The 17,421-nt window shown below is 48.1% G+C and overlaps 1 protein-coding gene across 3 annotated transcripts in view; it reads right to left on the reverse strand.

The window, feature by feature from the left end:
* Positions 1–360: 360 nt before the first annotated feature.
* FGFR1 (fibroblast growth factor receptor 1) overlaps positions 361–17,421 on the reverse strand; it is a 117,127-nt gene continuing 100,066 nt past the window's right edge. For all 3 annotated transcript variants that reach the window (XM_082200309.1, XM_082200308.1, XM_082200307.1), the window contains 7 exons: positions 16,110–16,220; positions 14,570–14,760; positions 13,887–14,009; positions 11,264–11,334; positions 8,554–8,691; positions 3,564–3,669; positions 361–3,135 (listed from right to left, as the gene is read on the reverse strand). In XM_082200309.1, the coding sequence (XP_082056435.1) occupies positions 2,959–3,135; positions 3,564–3,669; positions 8,554–8,691; positions 11,264–11,334; positions 13,887–14,009; positions 14,570–14,760; positions 16,110–16,220 (917 nt within the window). In that variant the 3' untranslated portion in view covers positions 361–2,958. The remainder of the gene's footprint in view (positions 3,136–3,563; positions 3,670–8,553; positions 8,692–11,263; positions 11,335–13,886; positions 14,010–14,569; positions 14,761–16,109; positions 16,221–17,421) is intronic.

Genomic DNA, 17,421 nt, shown 5'->3' on the forward strand with positions numbered 1-17,421 from the left:
CCAATCATCCTCCCTCTCCTGCCTCCCATGTGCCTCTGCCCCTGAACCCCTGACACTTACCAACATGAATTATTGTCATGTGTGGATTGTGTTAGATTGATCTGCTGCTGCTGAGATGCACAGAACATTTAATGGCCTTTCTTCCCTGTGCCCCAAGCAGTCATTCTGCGAGTGTCTCCTCCTCTGTGTTGCCCTGCAGTGACTATACAGTACCATGTCATGACTTCTTCCAACTGGTAGATCGGGGGCGGGGGGAGAGTGGACCCCCCAAGCCAGAAGCCTAGCTGCTGTTGGCTTCCAGATGTTCAAGTCCACAGGCTGAAACCCACAGATTCTGGACTTCAAATAAGATATGTAACATTTACATAAATTTGCATGGTTTATTCTCATTTTCCCCATAAGAAAAAGAAGGCACACAAAGGGGAGAGGGAACAAGAATATCAGCTAATGTCAAGGAGGGTTGCAGGACTCTGTTAAAATCTTTAAAAATAAAAAATAAATTACAATGCCACCAGATTTGTTACAGAATTTTTAAAAAGCACAGTACTCTGACTCTATACAAAGGCAGGGCAAGCTTTCAAGTATGACTGGCATGGCTCTGGCTTCCAAGATACCACTGAGGAACAGAAAGCAAACTCTTGTTTCTTAGTCTAGACTGGGGGAGAAAGCAGGAAGAGGGCTTGGGAGTCTGCAGGCCATTCTGGAAGCCAAGGGCCATGTCGATTATTTGGGGAACGTGAAAATTAGAGCAGTCTTCCCAACATGGTGCCTTCCGGATGTTTTTGGCTGTAATGGCCACCAACCCCAGCTGATGGCAGCTGCAACCCAACACATCCGGAGGGCACCAGGTTGGCAATGGCTGATATAGTGAGTGCTGGAAGAGCTTAAAGTATGGGTGGAAACAGGGCTTTTTTCCCAGCCGGAACTCAGTTCTGGCCCCTCTCAGGTGGGCACCATCGCCATTCTAAGAGAACACGGGATGCATTCATGGTGAGTTCTGGTGCCTCTTTTTCTTGAAAAATAGCACTGGGCACAAGGAATGGTCTTGCCCTACCTCCTGGCTCAAAATGTGCAGTTCTAGTTCAGGGGTTCCCGGCTGCTTTAGAGGAGACCCGGATAAGGCTTCAGGGCCAAACTAGCTATTGGAAAAGAACTGGTAGGAAATGAAGAATTCTGACTAATTTTCTAGGTTGATCCCATGGAAGTTAGGGAGGGAGGGACGAGTGCACTTCCTCTCATCTTGTATGGACATGCAAGTTTCCACAGCTCATTTTAAGGCACTCGTGGAGTTCTTCCTTGGCACTGCCTGGGCGGGGAAAAGTTTGTTTGGACAAAACGAGAAGCTGGGGCTGACCCAAGCATCATGAGAAGTCGAAAGCAGGGCCAGAGGCAGCTCTTGAGCTGGTCTTGCTCTGGGTTCCAAGTTGCCAGAGCAAAAGGATGTCAAAACTCAGCTGGGAAGAGCTTGCTCCAGCAACATCACTTTCTACCCCCCAAAAGGGCAAGAGCCATTTCTACCTGCAAAACATCAAAGAAATGCACAGACACAGCTGGAAAAGGGTTCCTCGTCCTCATGGGGCTTCAGCCCCACGGCGGACCAAGATTCTGAACCTAGAAACTGAACCACTGGCACGCAGACACCCTTTTCTTGCGCCAATAAGGTGAACTGACTGTCCTCCTGCTGGACACCAAATCCAAAGGCTGCACTTGGTGGCCGGGACAGAAATCAATGGCAGGGCAAGGGAGGAGGAGCCTAAGAAAGGAGGGAGATAATTTCATAACAGCTTTCCAAAGGGAAATCAACATTAACCAACAAAAATCACTGTTTAATATAACCCCATATAAAACTGAAGCAGCAGCAATTTTATTGAAGTACCTAAATTGAAATAAGTTTTAGAACATAATTTAAAACAAAACAAAAAACCAGCAAAAGTAGCAAAATATATGATTTGTTTTTATAGCAACTGATACCTACCAGCCACTAGTAACTTACTACCAAAGTGATATTAACTCTGGTAAACAGCAAATTTTCTTAAAAAAAGGACATGTAAATATATATTTCATATTTATACATTTTGCAGCTATGTACATAAGCTTGTTTAATTAAAAAAAAGAGACTCTTCCGAGCACTGGCTTTGTTGGGCTGCATCCTCTCTGTTTTGCGTCAAGTGCTGTGAAGATACCCCAGGCCTTGGGGTTCCTGGTCCACAAAGCACAAACCAGGGCTGTGCCCTAGGCCTGTTTTCCTGGAAGTCCTGCTGGGCTAGAAGGCTTGGTCCCAGCACAAGCATGCGCAGAAGTGCGCTGCGCCATCCCGACTGGCATCACAGAAGCAGCAGGCCCTCCAGCCCCAGATGCTGCTGCTGCTGCTTGGCTGAATTTAAGACTTCCCAGTTGACAGCTGAATCCAGAGTGTCCTTGGGCCACAGCCTTTGCACCTCAGGCTTAGCTGTCAGCTTCTTGAGCTGTGAAGAGGTTGTGTTGCTTGCATTTGGAAGTAGAGAGCAGAAAATGCCCTCTCTCTTCAAAGGGATGTTGTTCTCCCCAGAGTCCTTTTCAGAGAAGTGGCAGCAGGTTGCTCTTGAAGCCCAGGTGTCTGGCTCTGCCTTTTTGTTTTGTCACTGGCCAAAAGGGGGGCAGGGGACGCAGTTCAACTTAAGTTCATGGGAAATATTCAAGCACAGATTCCCTGTGAGCTCCTCTTCCAGAGGTCAAGGACTTGCAATCATGGCAGCTTTGAGAAGAAGGGGGCGGTGTGGGTTTGGTTATTCAAAATGGAGTCTCTGCAGATCATGACTATGGCAGCTGGAAGGGGGCTGATGGCTGCCCCATGCGGTGCTCCACCACCAGTCCAGCTGGAAGCGAAGTGCACACACACACACTCCTCAACACATGCACACAAACACGCTACGCTTGTGTACACGGTGGGTTTGCAAACGTCCCACAGAAGTTGCAGTCTCAGCGCCTTTTGAGTCCTCCATTGGCAAGCTGAGGTGGGTGCTTGGGGAGGCAAGGTTCATCGGGGAGGGGGTCGTGGGAAAACACAGAGTCCTCTCCTGAAGAGCAGGTGGAGCTGCGGGTGTCTGGAAAACTAGGAGAATACTGGTCCAATGGCATGGAAAGGTCCAGGTATTCCTAGAGGGAAGGAAAGAGCCATGAGGGCTTAAGCACTGGCCAACCCAGGGTCTGGAGGCCTCGGAGAGGAGAGGGGAGCCCCAAGAGACAAATGTCAGTAGAAAGAGAAAGGGGCATTAAAGCAACAGTGAATCACTTCACCCCGAATTTTCCCACACCCAGGGAAAATTGGGCCTATCAAAAGGTATCAAAATGGAGTGTGCTCCAGCGACTCTCCCCAAGAAACACCGGAATTAGTTGCAGCACTCAGCAGCAGGAGCCAAAGCCAGACAGAAGACCTGGTCGGCCCCAAAAGCCAGAGTCCCCAGGGGACTCAAAGCATTGAGCTTTGAATCCATGGTTAGTCCAGGAAGCGGCTCCCTGCAACCTTGCAGACAGACAGAATGACACCCAGGAGCATACAGTCTTTGGAAAAAGATGTATTTTACCTGGTTAGAGGTCATGGCCACAATCCTGTCTAAGTCTTCTACCAGTTGCTTAAATGTGGGTCTCTGGGAGGGAACAGCATGCCAGCAATCTCGCATCATCATGTACCTTTACAGAGAGGATAAGAGAACCGGATGAAAAATATTTAGCACAGAGTTGCAGGACACGTAACAGAACATGGACAAGCCCATGAAATGGCTATTTTATAAACAGGTTCAACAAAAGCAACAGATTCCATCAAAGCTATGAAGCTAAAGGGAGGCAGTAGACTTCTGAATATCAGATTTGGTGGGCAGGGAGCATAAGAAGGCAATCACCCCCAGGTCTGGTATGGATGCCAGGGAATGCTCTCTACATCCCCTAAGGCCATCAGCTGCTCAGGGCAGCAACTGAGAGGGAAGAACAGACCTCTGGTGTTTTGCAAAACCAGCAACTGTAGCTCATTAATCCGCAAGATCAAAGCAGAGTGGGAAATGACACAGGAGCACATATGCAAGAAGGGCCCATGCATTTTGTGATTGCATGCATGCAATTTTCGGGATGCAACTGTATTTTGATGTTTTAGACTGCAGTTCAGCTGTGTGTTGACGTTATTTGACATTATTTTTTACATATTTTGTAAAAAAAGAAAATTGGAGAGAATGGAAGGTGAAACTTGAGTAGAGTTGGTAAGAATTAAATAAATGCCTCTGTTTCCATGGGAAATAACCCACATGTGTGTCTGTGTGAAGGGTGTGAGATTTTTTTTGCTGGTCTGACAGCCTCCACTACTGGAATGCAATGCCCAACAGCTTTCCACCAGGGTGATGTGGCTTTTGGCTCCAAAAAGATTCCCCATCCTTCCTGGAGACTTCTCTGGGGCACTTGGTTTGCCACCGTTGGAAAGAGGTTGTTCAACGAGATGAACCAACCCAGTCTCAGCACTTTCTCCTGACGCCCTTCTCCATCCCACTTGGTGCCCTGCAGATGGCGGGGATGGGGGTCCAAAGCACCAGGCTGGCCAAGGCTACCCTGACACTTGCACCTTACTGAACTTGCAAACACTCCATGATCTTCCTGAGATCATAAATCCTTACAACAATCCTACAAAGAATGTTTCAGATGGAAGCTGAGACACAATGACGAATCGCATAGAACCTTGAAACAAAGTCCTCCACCCTAATCTAAGACCAGGTTTCTGTCCACCACCTCTGACATGTGACAAGTCTTTCCTAGTCTATCATAGACTGTTTATTTCTTTGTTACATCTACGCCTGCCTTTCTTCTGGATGTGGGGTTCACAGGGGGTCTCCAGTGCAGACAACTGAGACCTGCTTAGTTCCACACTTGCGCCTAAAGCAGACCTCTTGGCTCCGGGGGGAGACACAGGCCTCTCTTCCCCATAGGTTTTTAAAATGCCCACCACTTGTAAATCAAAGGTTGCTGCTTTTTATAAATAAGAGTCAAATGAACCAATGGCTGTTGATGAACATTTTGCAAGGCATTGAAGGCAAGTCTAATTTCTGCCATTAACATGCAGACTAATGCAAAAGGACTGCGTGTTTAATAGCAATTTAGTATGAAGCAGGGTCTGGATCTTTCAGCTGGGCCAACCAAGGGAACCCCGACACCGGAAGGTGCTTGCTTGAGCCTGCAGCAACCCTTGGCGTGAGCCCCTTCTTAGGTCTGAGCACCACAATCCTCCTCATTGTGTGGCAAAGGAGGGAGGTGGATCTGTTGACAGCAGCCACTGGCCAGGCTGGCTAGAACAAACTGGGAAGGGACTGAGAGTCGATCAAGACAAAAGACCAAGTTACCCCTCCCCCTCCCCCAATTTGGGATATTCTCCTGCTGAGAAAAACAAAAATATAAAGGAAATGAAGTCTTGGTTTATTATCACGCACAGCTTTCAGCAGGGCTGGGAAAATAACGCTGAATTCCTGCCAGCGCTCATAATATGCATCTGCCGGTCAGCAGGGGTTCTGTTCTGCTGTGCCAGGCTGCTGCGCTCGATGGGGCTCTCCAGCCGGCCGGCCCTGCAAGCCTGGCAAGGAAAACCATCTCTGGGAACTCGTGTCATAGGAACAGGCTGACCTTGGGATCAGAATTGCTCAAAGCACCCCTCTTTCCTTTCGCTCCCACATACCAAGCCACTCTGCTTCAGACGCCCTCGCATGGCAAGTTCAAATATCTGGAGGAAGAGAGACTCCACGGCTGCAGCCCACGAGGCTACGGAAGGGCCTCCAGCAAGAGGCCTGGTGGCATCAACAGCTCTCCTGACTTCTGGGAGGGGAAAGCACGAGCCCGACTTGCTTGGCATTTGGGTCGGAGGAGAAGAGAAGCCCCGGCCCCCGGCTGTAACAGCCAGGGTCAAAGGCATGGCTTCTGTGAATGCCGACTGCCGGGAACTGCAAGTGGGGAGAACGCCGTGAGAAACAGGGCGCTAGACGAGATGGCCTTTTCCAACATTTTATCTGTTGTGTTTAGGGATCACTTGGATATATGCTGTGTCGATTTGAAATGTCAGTATTGTTGCTGTTGCATTCATTTTAATGAAGTCTTTGATTTAACCCAAGCTGCCCTGGGCACAAGGAGAGGCAGCAAACAAACAAACACTGCTGAAACAGGGATAGCCCCTGAAGATTAACCACTGAAGATTAGATCACATGTAATCTCCTCCAGGATTTCTGTTCACCTGGAAGTTTTTGGGGAAGGGCCATAGCTCATGAGACATCCCTGGTATCTCCAGGGTGGGGTCGGCAACCTGCCCCTCCAGTCTGAAATCCTGGAGAGCCCCTGCCAGTCAGTGTAGACATTCCTGAGCCAGATGGTCTGGTATAGCTCAGTCAGTAGAGCCTGGGACTCTTAATCTCAGGGTCAAGCCCCACATTGGGCAGGAAGATTCCTGCACTGCAGGGGGCAGGACTAGATAACCTTTGGGGTCATAGAATCATAGAGTTGGAAGAGACCACAAGGGCCATCGAGTCCAACCCCCTGCCAAGCAGGAAACACCATCAGAGCACTCCTGACATATGGTTGTCAAGCCTCTGCTTAAAGACCTCCAAAGTAGGAGGAGACTCCACCACACTCCTTGGCAGCAAATTCCACTGTCAAACAGCTCTTACTGTCAGGAAGTTCTTCCTAATGTTTAGGTGGAATCTTCTTTCTTGTAGTTTGGATCCATTGCTCCGTGTCCGCTTCTCCGGAGCAGCAGAAAACAACCTTTCTCCCTCCTCTATGTGACATCCTTTTATATATTTGAACATGGCTATCATATCACCCCTTAACCTCCTCTTCTCCAGGCTAAACATGCCCAGCTCCCTTAGCCGTTCCTCATAAGGCATCGTTTCCAGGCCTTTGACCATTTTGGTTGCCCTCCTCTGGACACGTTCCAGTTTGTCAGTGTCCTTCTTGAATTGTGGTGCCCAGAACTGGACACAGTACTCCAGGTGAGGTCTGACCAGAGCAGAATACAGTGGCACTATTACTTCCCTTGATCTAGATGCTATACTCCTATTGATGCAGCCCAGAATTGCATTGGCTTTTTTAGCTGCCGCGTCACACTGTTGGCTCATGTCAAATTTGTGGTCAACCAAGACTCCTAGATCCTTTTCACATGTACTGCTCTTAAGCCAGGTGTCACCCATCTTGTATTTGTGCCTCTCATTTTTTTTTGCCCAAGTGCAATACTTTACATTTCTCCCTGTTAAAGTTCATCTTGTTTGTTTTGGCCCAGTTCTCTAATCTGTCAAGGTCGTTTTGAAGTGTGATCCTGTCTTCTGGGGTGTTAGCCACCCCTCCCAGTTTGGTGTCATCTGCAAATTTGATCAGGATGCCCTTGAGTCCATCATCCAAGTCGTTGATAAAGATGTTGAATAAGACCGGGCCCAAGACAGAACCCTGTGGCACCCCACTAGTCACTCTTCTCCAGGATGAAGAGGAACCATTGATGAGCACCCTTTGGGTTCGGTCAGTCAGCCAGTTACAAATCCACTGAGTGGTAGCATAGTCAAGACCGCATTTTACCAGCTTCTTTACAAGAATATCATGGGGCACCTTGTCAAATGCCTTGCTGAAATCAAGGTAGGCTACATCCACTGCGTTCCCTTCATCTACCAGGCTTGTAATTCTGTCAAAAAACGAGATCAGGTTAGTCTGACATGACTTACTTTTCAGAAATCCATGCTGACTATTGGTGATCACAGCATTCCTTTCTAGGTGCTCACAGACTGTTTGCTTAATGATCTGCTCCAGAATCTTCCCTGGTATAGATGTCAGACTGACTGGGCGGTAATTATTTGGGTCCTCTCTTTTCCCCTTTTTGAAAATAGGGACAACATTTGCCCTCCTCCAGTCTGCCGGGACTTCGCCTGTTCTCCAGGAATTCTCAAAGATGACTGCCAGTGGTTCTGAGACCACATCTGCCAGTTCTTTTAATACTCTTGGATGCAGTTCATCAACTCTGTGATTCTATGACTCAGTATAAGGCAACCTCCCATGCTTCCACAGAGACCATAAGGGGCTGATCCTTGACAAACAGAATTCTTGCTGAAGCTTTCTGAACCATTTTGCAGGGAGGTATTTTTAGACTCTGGATTTAATGGTCTTACACGGCATTCCTCTTTAGGGGGTAATGGGTATTACTTCATTGGCTTCAAGGTATGGCGAACGAGCCCTGGTATGTTTGGAGCACCTCCCGCTCATTCTGCAACAAAGTCCTGTCCGGACAGCACCACTATCAGAGCTGGTAACACCTGAGAATCTCTCTGCCCAAAGCAGGAATAGCCTTTGAGCCAGGAAAGGGCTAAGAGCTGTAGAAATGGCAAATAAAATAAAATAAACACCCCACAAGACCCAATGTACAATATATTGGCCTCATGCTGTGCTTTCAACACTGTAACAAGAACTGAAGACCAGGGCTGGAAGAACCCCGTCTGTGCTTCTTGTCTGAGTCCAGCACAATGCCAAAGACGCGAGAGGCAGGCTGGGAAAGAGCCAGGAGGCGACACTCACAGCTCATTGGTGCAGTTGCTGGGCTTGTCCATTCGGTGACCCTCTTTCAGCAGCTTGAAAAGCTCTTCCACTGGCACTCCTGGGTATGGCGACCCTCCCAGCGTGAAGATCTCCCACAGCAGTACGCCGAAGGACCACCTGGCCAAAGAGCAGAGACACAGTGTGTGGAAATGGGGTCTCCCACCCAACTCACCTGCCCAGTCCTCACGGGGCTCCTCACAACATCTGTGTGGCAGGGAAGCAGGGCACCCCTTCTGATGGGACACTTCTTGCACATGCAGCCTGGCTCAGCTCATCCAGCGCTGACACGGGGGAGGGAGGTGTGGGAAGACACCAGGACGGGAGAGCTCCCTTCTGCAAATGGTCTCCAGCTAGCGTTTGGATTTTTTTGTAGCTTTTTCCTTTTCTTTAAAGGTACAGTGGTACCCCGCAAGACGAATGCCTCGCAAGACGGAAAACCCGCAAGACGAAAGGGTTTTCTGTTTTGGAGGCGCTTCGCAAGACGAATTTCCCTATGGGCTTGCTTCGCAAGACGAAAGCCCATAGGGAAATCTCCGGGGACCTCTTTTAAATGCTAGTGGTGGGGAGCAAAGCCTTTCCCCCCCTCTGGCCTTCAGAAGAGGTCCAGGAAGGCCGGCGGGGGCCGAAAGGCTTTGCTCCCCACCGCCAGCATTTTAAAAGCAGTCCGGGATAGCAGGGAAGCGCTTCCCGCTATCCCGGACGGCTTTTGAAGGCAGGCGGGGGGGGAGCAAAGACTTTCGCCCCCCGCCCGCCTTCAGAAGAGGTCCTGGACCTCTTCTGAAGGCGGACGGGGGGGGCGAAAGTCTTTGCTCCCCCCTGCCTGCCTTCCCGGGAGAGCGGAGAAAGGCAGCGCGTTTCTCCGCTGTCCCGGACGGCTTTTGAAGGCAGGCAGGGGGGGGGAAGACTTTCGCCCCCCACCCTCCTTCAGAAGAGGTCCAGGACCTCTTCTGAAGGCGGGTGGGGGGGCGAAAGTCTTTGTCCCCCCTGCCTGCCTTCCCGGGAGAGCGGAGAAAAGCAGCACATTTCTCCGCTGTCCCAGACGGCTTTGGAAGGCAGGCGGGGGGGGGCAAAGACCTTCGCCCCCCGCCCGCCTTCAGAAGAGGTCCAGGACCTCTTCTGAAGGCGAGCGGGGGGCAAAAGTCTTTGTCCCCCCTGCCTGCCTTCCCAGGGGCTTTTACATCGCCCCGGACAGCGGAGAAGTGCTCCGCTGTCCCGGGCGATTTTAAAATGCCGCCCGCCAGCATTTTAAGATCGCCCCGGACAGCGGAGAAGTCCTCCGCTGTCCCGGGGTTTTTTAAAATGCTGGGGGTGGGAAGAAAAGCCCTTGTCCCCCCCCAGCCTTCAGAAGAGGTCGGGGGACAGACTGTCCCCGGACCTGGTCTGAAGGCGGTTTCCATAGGAACGCATTGATTGATTTTCAATGCATTCCTATGGGAAACCGTGCATCGCAAGACGAAAAACTCGCAAGAAGAAAAAACTTGCGGAACGAATTAATTTCGTCTTGCGAGGCACCACTGTATGTATTTTTAAAATGTGTTTTTCCAACCATTCCCCCCCTCCAGCTCTCCCCTATGATCACATCTCTCCTCACAGTGCTATTTCTTTCATGGTTTTTATTCTTCAAGTTACAAGGTTTGGATAATGACTGGAGAGCCATGGCCAGACAGTGTAGCCAGTACAGAGCTGGCTCAGAGTAAAGGAACTTCCCACATTCTAAACTGAGCATCGTGTGCACATCAGGAATCACAGCAGTAGCTGTATAGTTTGGTTATGCTTGCTTGGCTGAGAAAGAAAAACCTGCTGGATAGCTTATCTTAAAATGTTATTTCATAAGCATTTAGGTATGTTTTTTGAACTGGAAAAAACTGGAAAATTCTGAGAAGGGAAAAATCCAAAAGACAACTGTATTGCAATCTGCACATTAGTCCAGGCCAGTCCCTATTGGAATTTGTAAAAACCAAATTATTCAAGCACCCCTAGCTCCCTTGGCTGTCAACAGGCCTGCTTCTCCATGAAATGGTCTCATTAATTTTTTTTAAGACTTCTTGTGGAGGTGAAAAGGTATTGGGCTGACAATAAGGCAGGAATCAGTAGCAGGATTCAAACAAACCTCAGTGCCAGACTGAAAACCCTCTTCCTGCTTATAATAATTAGCATTTCCTTAAGCAAAGATGAACCACATCAGATCTATCTCATCTTTTGGAATGGTATCCAGCACACTGGGCTTAGTTGGAGATGCCAGGAGGCTGCATACCACGGTTGTGTGTGAACTGGACCACAAGCAAAGACACACTCCTTGGAGCAGCCATGAGCACAAGGAGCGATTCAGGAGTGGGTTGCCAGAGCAGTCGGTGTCTTGGAGCGCAACTGTGAATACTGTGGAACCAAAAGTATAGCGGTGACATTTAACAGGTTAAAGGCAAAGCAGCCCAGTGCTCTTTCCCCAATCCCTCCACCCTCGAGGTCTGAGCAGATGGCTAGCAGGAGCAGAGGCTTCAGGGCTGGGACAGAGCCCTTGCCTTCCCGGCAGGAGGTCCTTCTTCCAATTCCTGGCATCTCCAGTCTGAGAAAAGATCGCATGGGTCTTTGCCTGAGCCCTATAACCAGTTATGCCAGACAGGACAATCTGGATAGTTCCATGGACTGGCTCAGGTTAGGTTCGTGTCTAAAGTAGCCAAGAGATACTCACACATCACTCTGGTGCGTGTAGATCCTGTCAAATAAAGCCTCAGGGGCCATCCACTTGACTGGCAAGCGACCCTAGGAAATAGGAAAGACAGCTGCATCAGCCCAAAACTGTGGGAAGGAGAGAAAGGCCAGGGTCTGTGTGCGTGAATAATGCAAAAAATAATAAATATGGAGGTGTTGTGTTGCTATGAATTTAGCAGTTCAACTTTGTTGGATTGGTCATGTTGTGTAGATGCCTGATCTTCCAAAGCAACTACTCTATTCTGAACTTAAAAATGGAAAGCGCAATGCTGGTGGTCAACAAAAGAGGTTCAAAGATTCTCTCAAGGCAAATCTAAAAAAATGTTGTATAAACATGTACAACTGGGAAACACTGGCCTGCGAGCGTTGCAACTGGAGAACAGCCTTTACCAAAGGTGTCCTGGGCGTTGAAGACACTCGAACCCAGGACAAAAGGGAGAAACGTGCTAAGAGGAAGGCATGCTTGACAAAACCTCACCGTGATCAACTCCTGCATGGAAACCCCACTGTGGAAGGACATGTGGATCCAGAATTGGCCTCCACAGTCACTTACAGACTCACTGTTAAAACCGTGTTCATGGAAGACCATCTTCCTCGGCTACCAGGGGTCGCCAAAAAAGAAGAAGGAAGAAGAAGAATTTAGAAGAGCGCTTCAGGGTTTGGCCTGTGATGCAGGACTGTCCCACTATCCTTTTATTAGAGTTCACTGATTATACTTGGGGGATCTGATTGACTCTCAGTTTTTAGGTTAGGAAGGAACCTTCTCCCAGCACAAAAGTATCTGGAGATCTGGAAAGACCTTTCAGTTTTTCCTTGAAGTAAGTGCATTGTTAGATGCAGAAGAGTTTATTTCTCATGATGTTGCACCATAGCAAAACAATACAAATATATATATAAAATCATGAAAAAAATAATCACTTCTGAAAAACAAAATCAAACATGTGCACAGCTTTAAATAAGGGTGTGAGCTGGAAGCGCCCAGTGTAGTTTTGACATTTCTACTTCCAGCAAAAACTGCTGTTTAAATCTTGTTTTCCTTATATACAGCACATTAAACAAATGTGGCAAGCCCCCCACAACCTCAAAATCCACTATGCAATGTTGAAAAGTGACTATACACAAGCAGCAATAGTGCTCTCCTAATTGGATACTCAAGGTTGCTGTTGGGGGTTTTTTAATTGGGTTTTATAAACAAGAATAATGTTTAAAAATCCTTCCATAATCATTAATCAGTTTAAACATATAATACTATGGGGCATCCTGCCAACCTTGCAGTTCGAAAGCACGTCAAAGTGCAAGTAGATAAATAGGTACCGCTCCGGTGGGAAGGTAAATGGCGTTTCCGTGCGCTGCTCTGGTTCGCCAGAAGCGGCTTAGTCATGCTGGCCACATGACCCGGAAGCTGTACACTGGCTCCCTCGGCCAATAAAGTGAGATGAGCGCTGCAACCCCAGAGTCGGTCACGAGTGGACCTAATGGTCAGGGGTCCCCTTTACCTTTTTACTATGGGGCAGCCCTTTACATCAGATTCCATGAATACATCTTTCAATCCATCTTAATACGGTTTAAGGTCAGCCATGCAGGATAAAAGTCTTCAGATTGAATTAAAGCCTCTGCTTCCTGGCGCAAAGGATCTCTTTTCCGAGGTGCATTTTGAAATTTGCTCTTGAGTTTCAATGTGTGATCTCAAGCTGGGGTTGCCTTCATGGTGCCCATACGTGCAAAGGCATCATTGAGGTCTTCTTCTGGTGCCCACAAAGCCTCTGAGACTCCCCCCCTCTCTCCCTGGCTTCTTGGTCATGAGGCAACGAGATGTCCTCACCTCATTCTCTAGTTAATTGTGTGGAGAGAGGAATGCCTGAAGTGGCACACAATCTGATATCCAGGTAGAGGCCAGGCCCAGACTTGGACCTCCTCAGCTTCAGAAAGGTTTCTGCACAGTACCACATACATGACATCCACAACTTTTATGGGCAGAATATAATGATGAAAATAACCAATATTTTATTTTGGTCCCTTCACCACAAGGTCTGGGGGTAGACTTCAACAATTAAAACACAATATTAAAAACTGTTTAAAACAACTTACTATCACAGAAATAAGGTGGAGCCTTAAAATATGCATCTCTAGAGTCAAAAGCCACAGTTCAGAGGTGTGTCGTCAGCAGTCGCCGAAAGTTGTACAATGAAGGTGTCAGATGCACCTCTGTGGGGAGAGCACCCCGAACTGGGCCCAGAAATGAACGGAGGTTTTATGGGATCTAAACAGAACCCCAGCAGGAAGTCTGGGTGCTACACTATGGACCAATGGATGTTTCTGAGCCATTGTCACAGGCAGCCCCATGTAGAGCGCATTGTGACCATCCAATCTGGAAGTGACTAGCAGCCAAGTCACCTCTGTCAAAAAGGTCCCATCGCTGGCAAACCAGTTGCAGCTGAAACAAGGCACTTGTAGCCTCTGAGGCACCACAGCCTTCCATGACAGTGTGGGATCTAACAGCCTCACAGACAGTGACCCTGTTCTTCCTAGGGGAGGGCAACCTTGTCCAGAATACAGGCTGGCCGTGAGATGTGGTGGCCAAAACCCCTGAATCGGCTACTCACGTTGGTTGTCTTTTTGTAATAGTCTATGTGATGAATGTCTCGAGCCAGGCCAAAATCAGCAATCTTCATCACACTGTCTTCTGTCACCAACACATTCCTGGCAGCCAGATCACGGTGAATGCACTAGCGATGAGACACAGATTGTTAGGGACCTGCAAGAAAGAAGCAGCAGCCCTGGGAGGCCTTGACACCTCCCTCAGAGGAATGCAGGGGCATTTTCAGCTTAAAACAAAACAGGGAACATAACAGCAAAAGAGGGCAAAATTATTTTTGACCAAGCTAACTTGCAGCCTGCATATATGACGTGAACCAAGCAAATCTGTGTGCCTCCTCCCTTGCGAGGGACCTACCCTGTTGTTGCAAGAGAAAGAATCTCACTTCTTTGCCTCCATACCCCATTACACATTTTTGTCTGAACTTCTGTGGAATTCTGAAGCCCACACAGCCCCCCCCCATTATAACAACAACAAAGTTACAGATCCAATCAAACAATAAGCAAAGGGCTTCTGCATCCAAAAAGGCAGTATCCAATTGTCAACCTAACCCTTCTGCCTTTTTCTGCAGCAGACAATTCAAATAATTCCCTGGCCCTTCTATCCCTCTGGTCGCCTGCACAGCGGCCTCCTCAGCCCCTGTCCTCCTGTATGCACTGCACACCCACCATTCCTGCTGCGACTGCTCACCTTCTTGGACGCCAGGTATTCCATGCCTCTGGCCACTTGGTACGCGCAGGACACCAGGTCTTTGAAAGAGAGCTGCTCCTCTGGGATGTGGGTGGGGTTGTAGCAATATTCCATGCCTGGGGGGCGCCGAGCCTGCAGGTATTCCCTCAGGTTCCCTTTGGATGCATACTCCACGATCACATAGAGCGGCCCTGGCGAAGAGGAGACAGGCCTTGGGTTCAGAGAGCACAGCAGAGCCTGTCCCCATGCAATCTCCCACTCAACAGGGCTCCTTCCTGTTGTGACCAGTGGCAGACAGAGAGGATTTGTACATTTGAGTTGCAAGACATGCTCTGGTAACCTCTGTGCTGGATTACTGCAGGGAGTTGTTATACGTGGGGCTGCCTTAGAAGACGGTTTGGGAACTTCAGATGGTGCAAAATGCAATGGCCAAGCTGCTCACCAGAACTAGACGGTTTGAGCAAATTACACTGATCCTGGGCCAACTGCACTGGCCGCCAATTAGTTTCCGGTCCCAATTCAAGGTGCTGGTGTTGACCTATAAATCCTTACACGGCTCAAGACCTCAGGGCCTTAAGAACTGCCTCTCCCCATACAAACCGGGCCAGACCCTGAGCTTGCCATCTGATGCCCCTCTCTATGTACCTCCTTCCAGAGAGGTTCGGAAGGAGCAGCAGGAGAGTGGGCCTTATCTGTCCTGGCTCCCCACCTGTGGAATGCTCTTCCCCAGAGAAGCTCACCTGGCGCTATCATTACATGTCTTTAGGCAAAAACAGTCCTCCTTACCCAGGCCTTTAACCATTAAATGATCTATGGCCTGTTAAAGATTGGGGGGGGGGGGAGAGATTATTATTTCATTATTATGCTGTTTTTTATTATGTTTTTTATTACTGATGATCCGTAAAATGTGTTCTTACTGTTGTAATCCACGCTGGGATCTTCTGATAAAGGGCAGTATATATATTAAATAAATAACAATAAGAAGAAATTAAAGGACAAGCACTTTACAGAGTTCAAAGCCCAGCACACAACTATTCGTCTTTCTAATTGACTTTGGAGCGACCTCACACCTATTCTCAAGCAGGAAGGAATATAGAACGCTTCCTTACACCTTCTAACCACTGGCACTGTCTCCTCTGACTGGCAGCACCTGGCTCACAGGCAGAAAAGGGCTTCCCCATCACCTGCTGCTTGAGATTTCCTTCAGGGGAGAGGTCAAGGGTTTCTTTCATCTTAACAAAATATATGTACCTTTTTGTAAGAAAACCTCTAAGTGGCTTACACAAAAAAAATAAGATGATTTTTTTAAAATTCTCAATAAAAACAGCTAAGAACAGGTAACATTCAAGAGATGATTAAACTTTCAAGAGATGATAAAAATCAACAGAAGCTAAAAAGAGAGAAAACACATTTAACTAATGGATAGGCTTGTCCTTAAACAGAAACACTTCCAGCTATTTTTAACTGGGGACATTCTGCCGTCCTCTGCTCTCCCACGGAACCACAACTTTTCCCCTCAAAAGAAGCGCTCAGCCCTCACCATCCTGAGTACAAGCTCCCAGGAGATTGATGATGTTCTTGTGCTTCCCAATAATCTTCATCATCTCCATCTCAGAGATCAAGTCAGACAGATCTTTTTCCGTGGCGTCGGCTGAGGAAGAAAAAGACATTGGTGCTGGCAGGTTGAGATTAAGAGTGGCTCAAAAAGGAATCAGCAGCTAAGGCTCCTGGGCACCCCCCCCAAAAAAAAAAAGTAGTGCGTGGCCCTTCGATAGAGACAAAGGAGAGAAAAGTGGCCATGTAATAAAGGTGCCAGCAAACTGGAACATGCCCAGGAAAGCAAAGCGGAAGGGTTTGGGTATGTTTAGCTTAGAGATAAAAGATGGTGAAGGTGATTTGATATCCATCCTCAGATATTTGAAGGGGAAAAGAAGATGGGGAGAAAAATTGTTTTCAGTCACTCTAGTGGGTAGGACATGAGCCAATGACAGGAAAACAGGATTTATACAAAACCTTAGGAAGAATGTTCTGATGGTATGAGCTATTTGGAGCAGGCTGCCTTGGAAGATCTCAGCAGTTTTTAAGTAGAGGTCGGATGGAGGCTATCAGGGATGCTGCAGTAGTGGGTTTTCAATACTGATAGGGGGTCTGAATATAAGACCAGCTCTGAAGTCCCTCCCAACTGTATGATTCTACTGCCCCTCTCCATGCCTTTCTCAAGATGCGTGGCCCTGAAGGAAAAGCAAGCGCGGGATCCATAGGCCAAGTGGGGAGCATCTCAGGCGACAGCACCCCTGAAGCAAAGCAGCTGTGGACTTGGGCAGCTGCTCCCTTGGAGGGGAGCACACTGGGAGCCCCACAGCAGAGCAGGATATAAATGGAACACCAATTAAGTAATTCTAAAATGTAGCTGCCAACCAGAGAGTTCAGAGGAATGGAAACATGGCTTGTGGAAGCTTCAGAACACATTTCGCTTCTATGATATCATAATTTGGATAGATACATAAACCTCTTGGCCAGCAGGCACATATAAAGAAATATATTTTTTAAAAACCTGGAGTGGTGGCAAGCAGAGCCATGATGTCTCAGTTGGTGATATTGCTACATACAGAAATGTTTTTATTCATTTTCTTTCTTATCTCTCTCTCATTTAAAAAAAACTTTTTATTTACTTATTCCGAAGGGAACAAATAAACATCATTAAGCTGGCCTTAAAGGCAAAAATATTCTATCTGTCAGGGAACTGCCATCGGAGGGACAGGTGGTGGAAGGGCTCACAGAGGTTGGGAGGGAGTCAGCAGCGAAAGCAGGGACCAGCAGGGGGAGAGATGGGTCTCTGGAGGAAGGTCTCA

Source organism: Podarcis vaucheri (genome assembly GCF_965113315.1).
Source record: "Podarcis vaucheri genome assembly, chromosome: 15".
NCBI lineage: Eukaryota > Metazoa > Chordata > Lepidosauria > Squamata > Lacertidae > Podarcis > Podarcis vaucheri.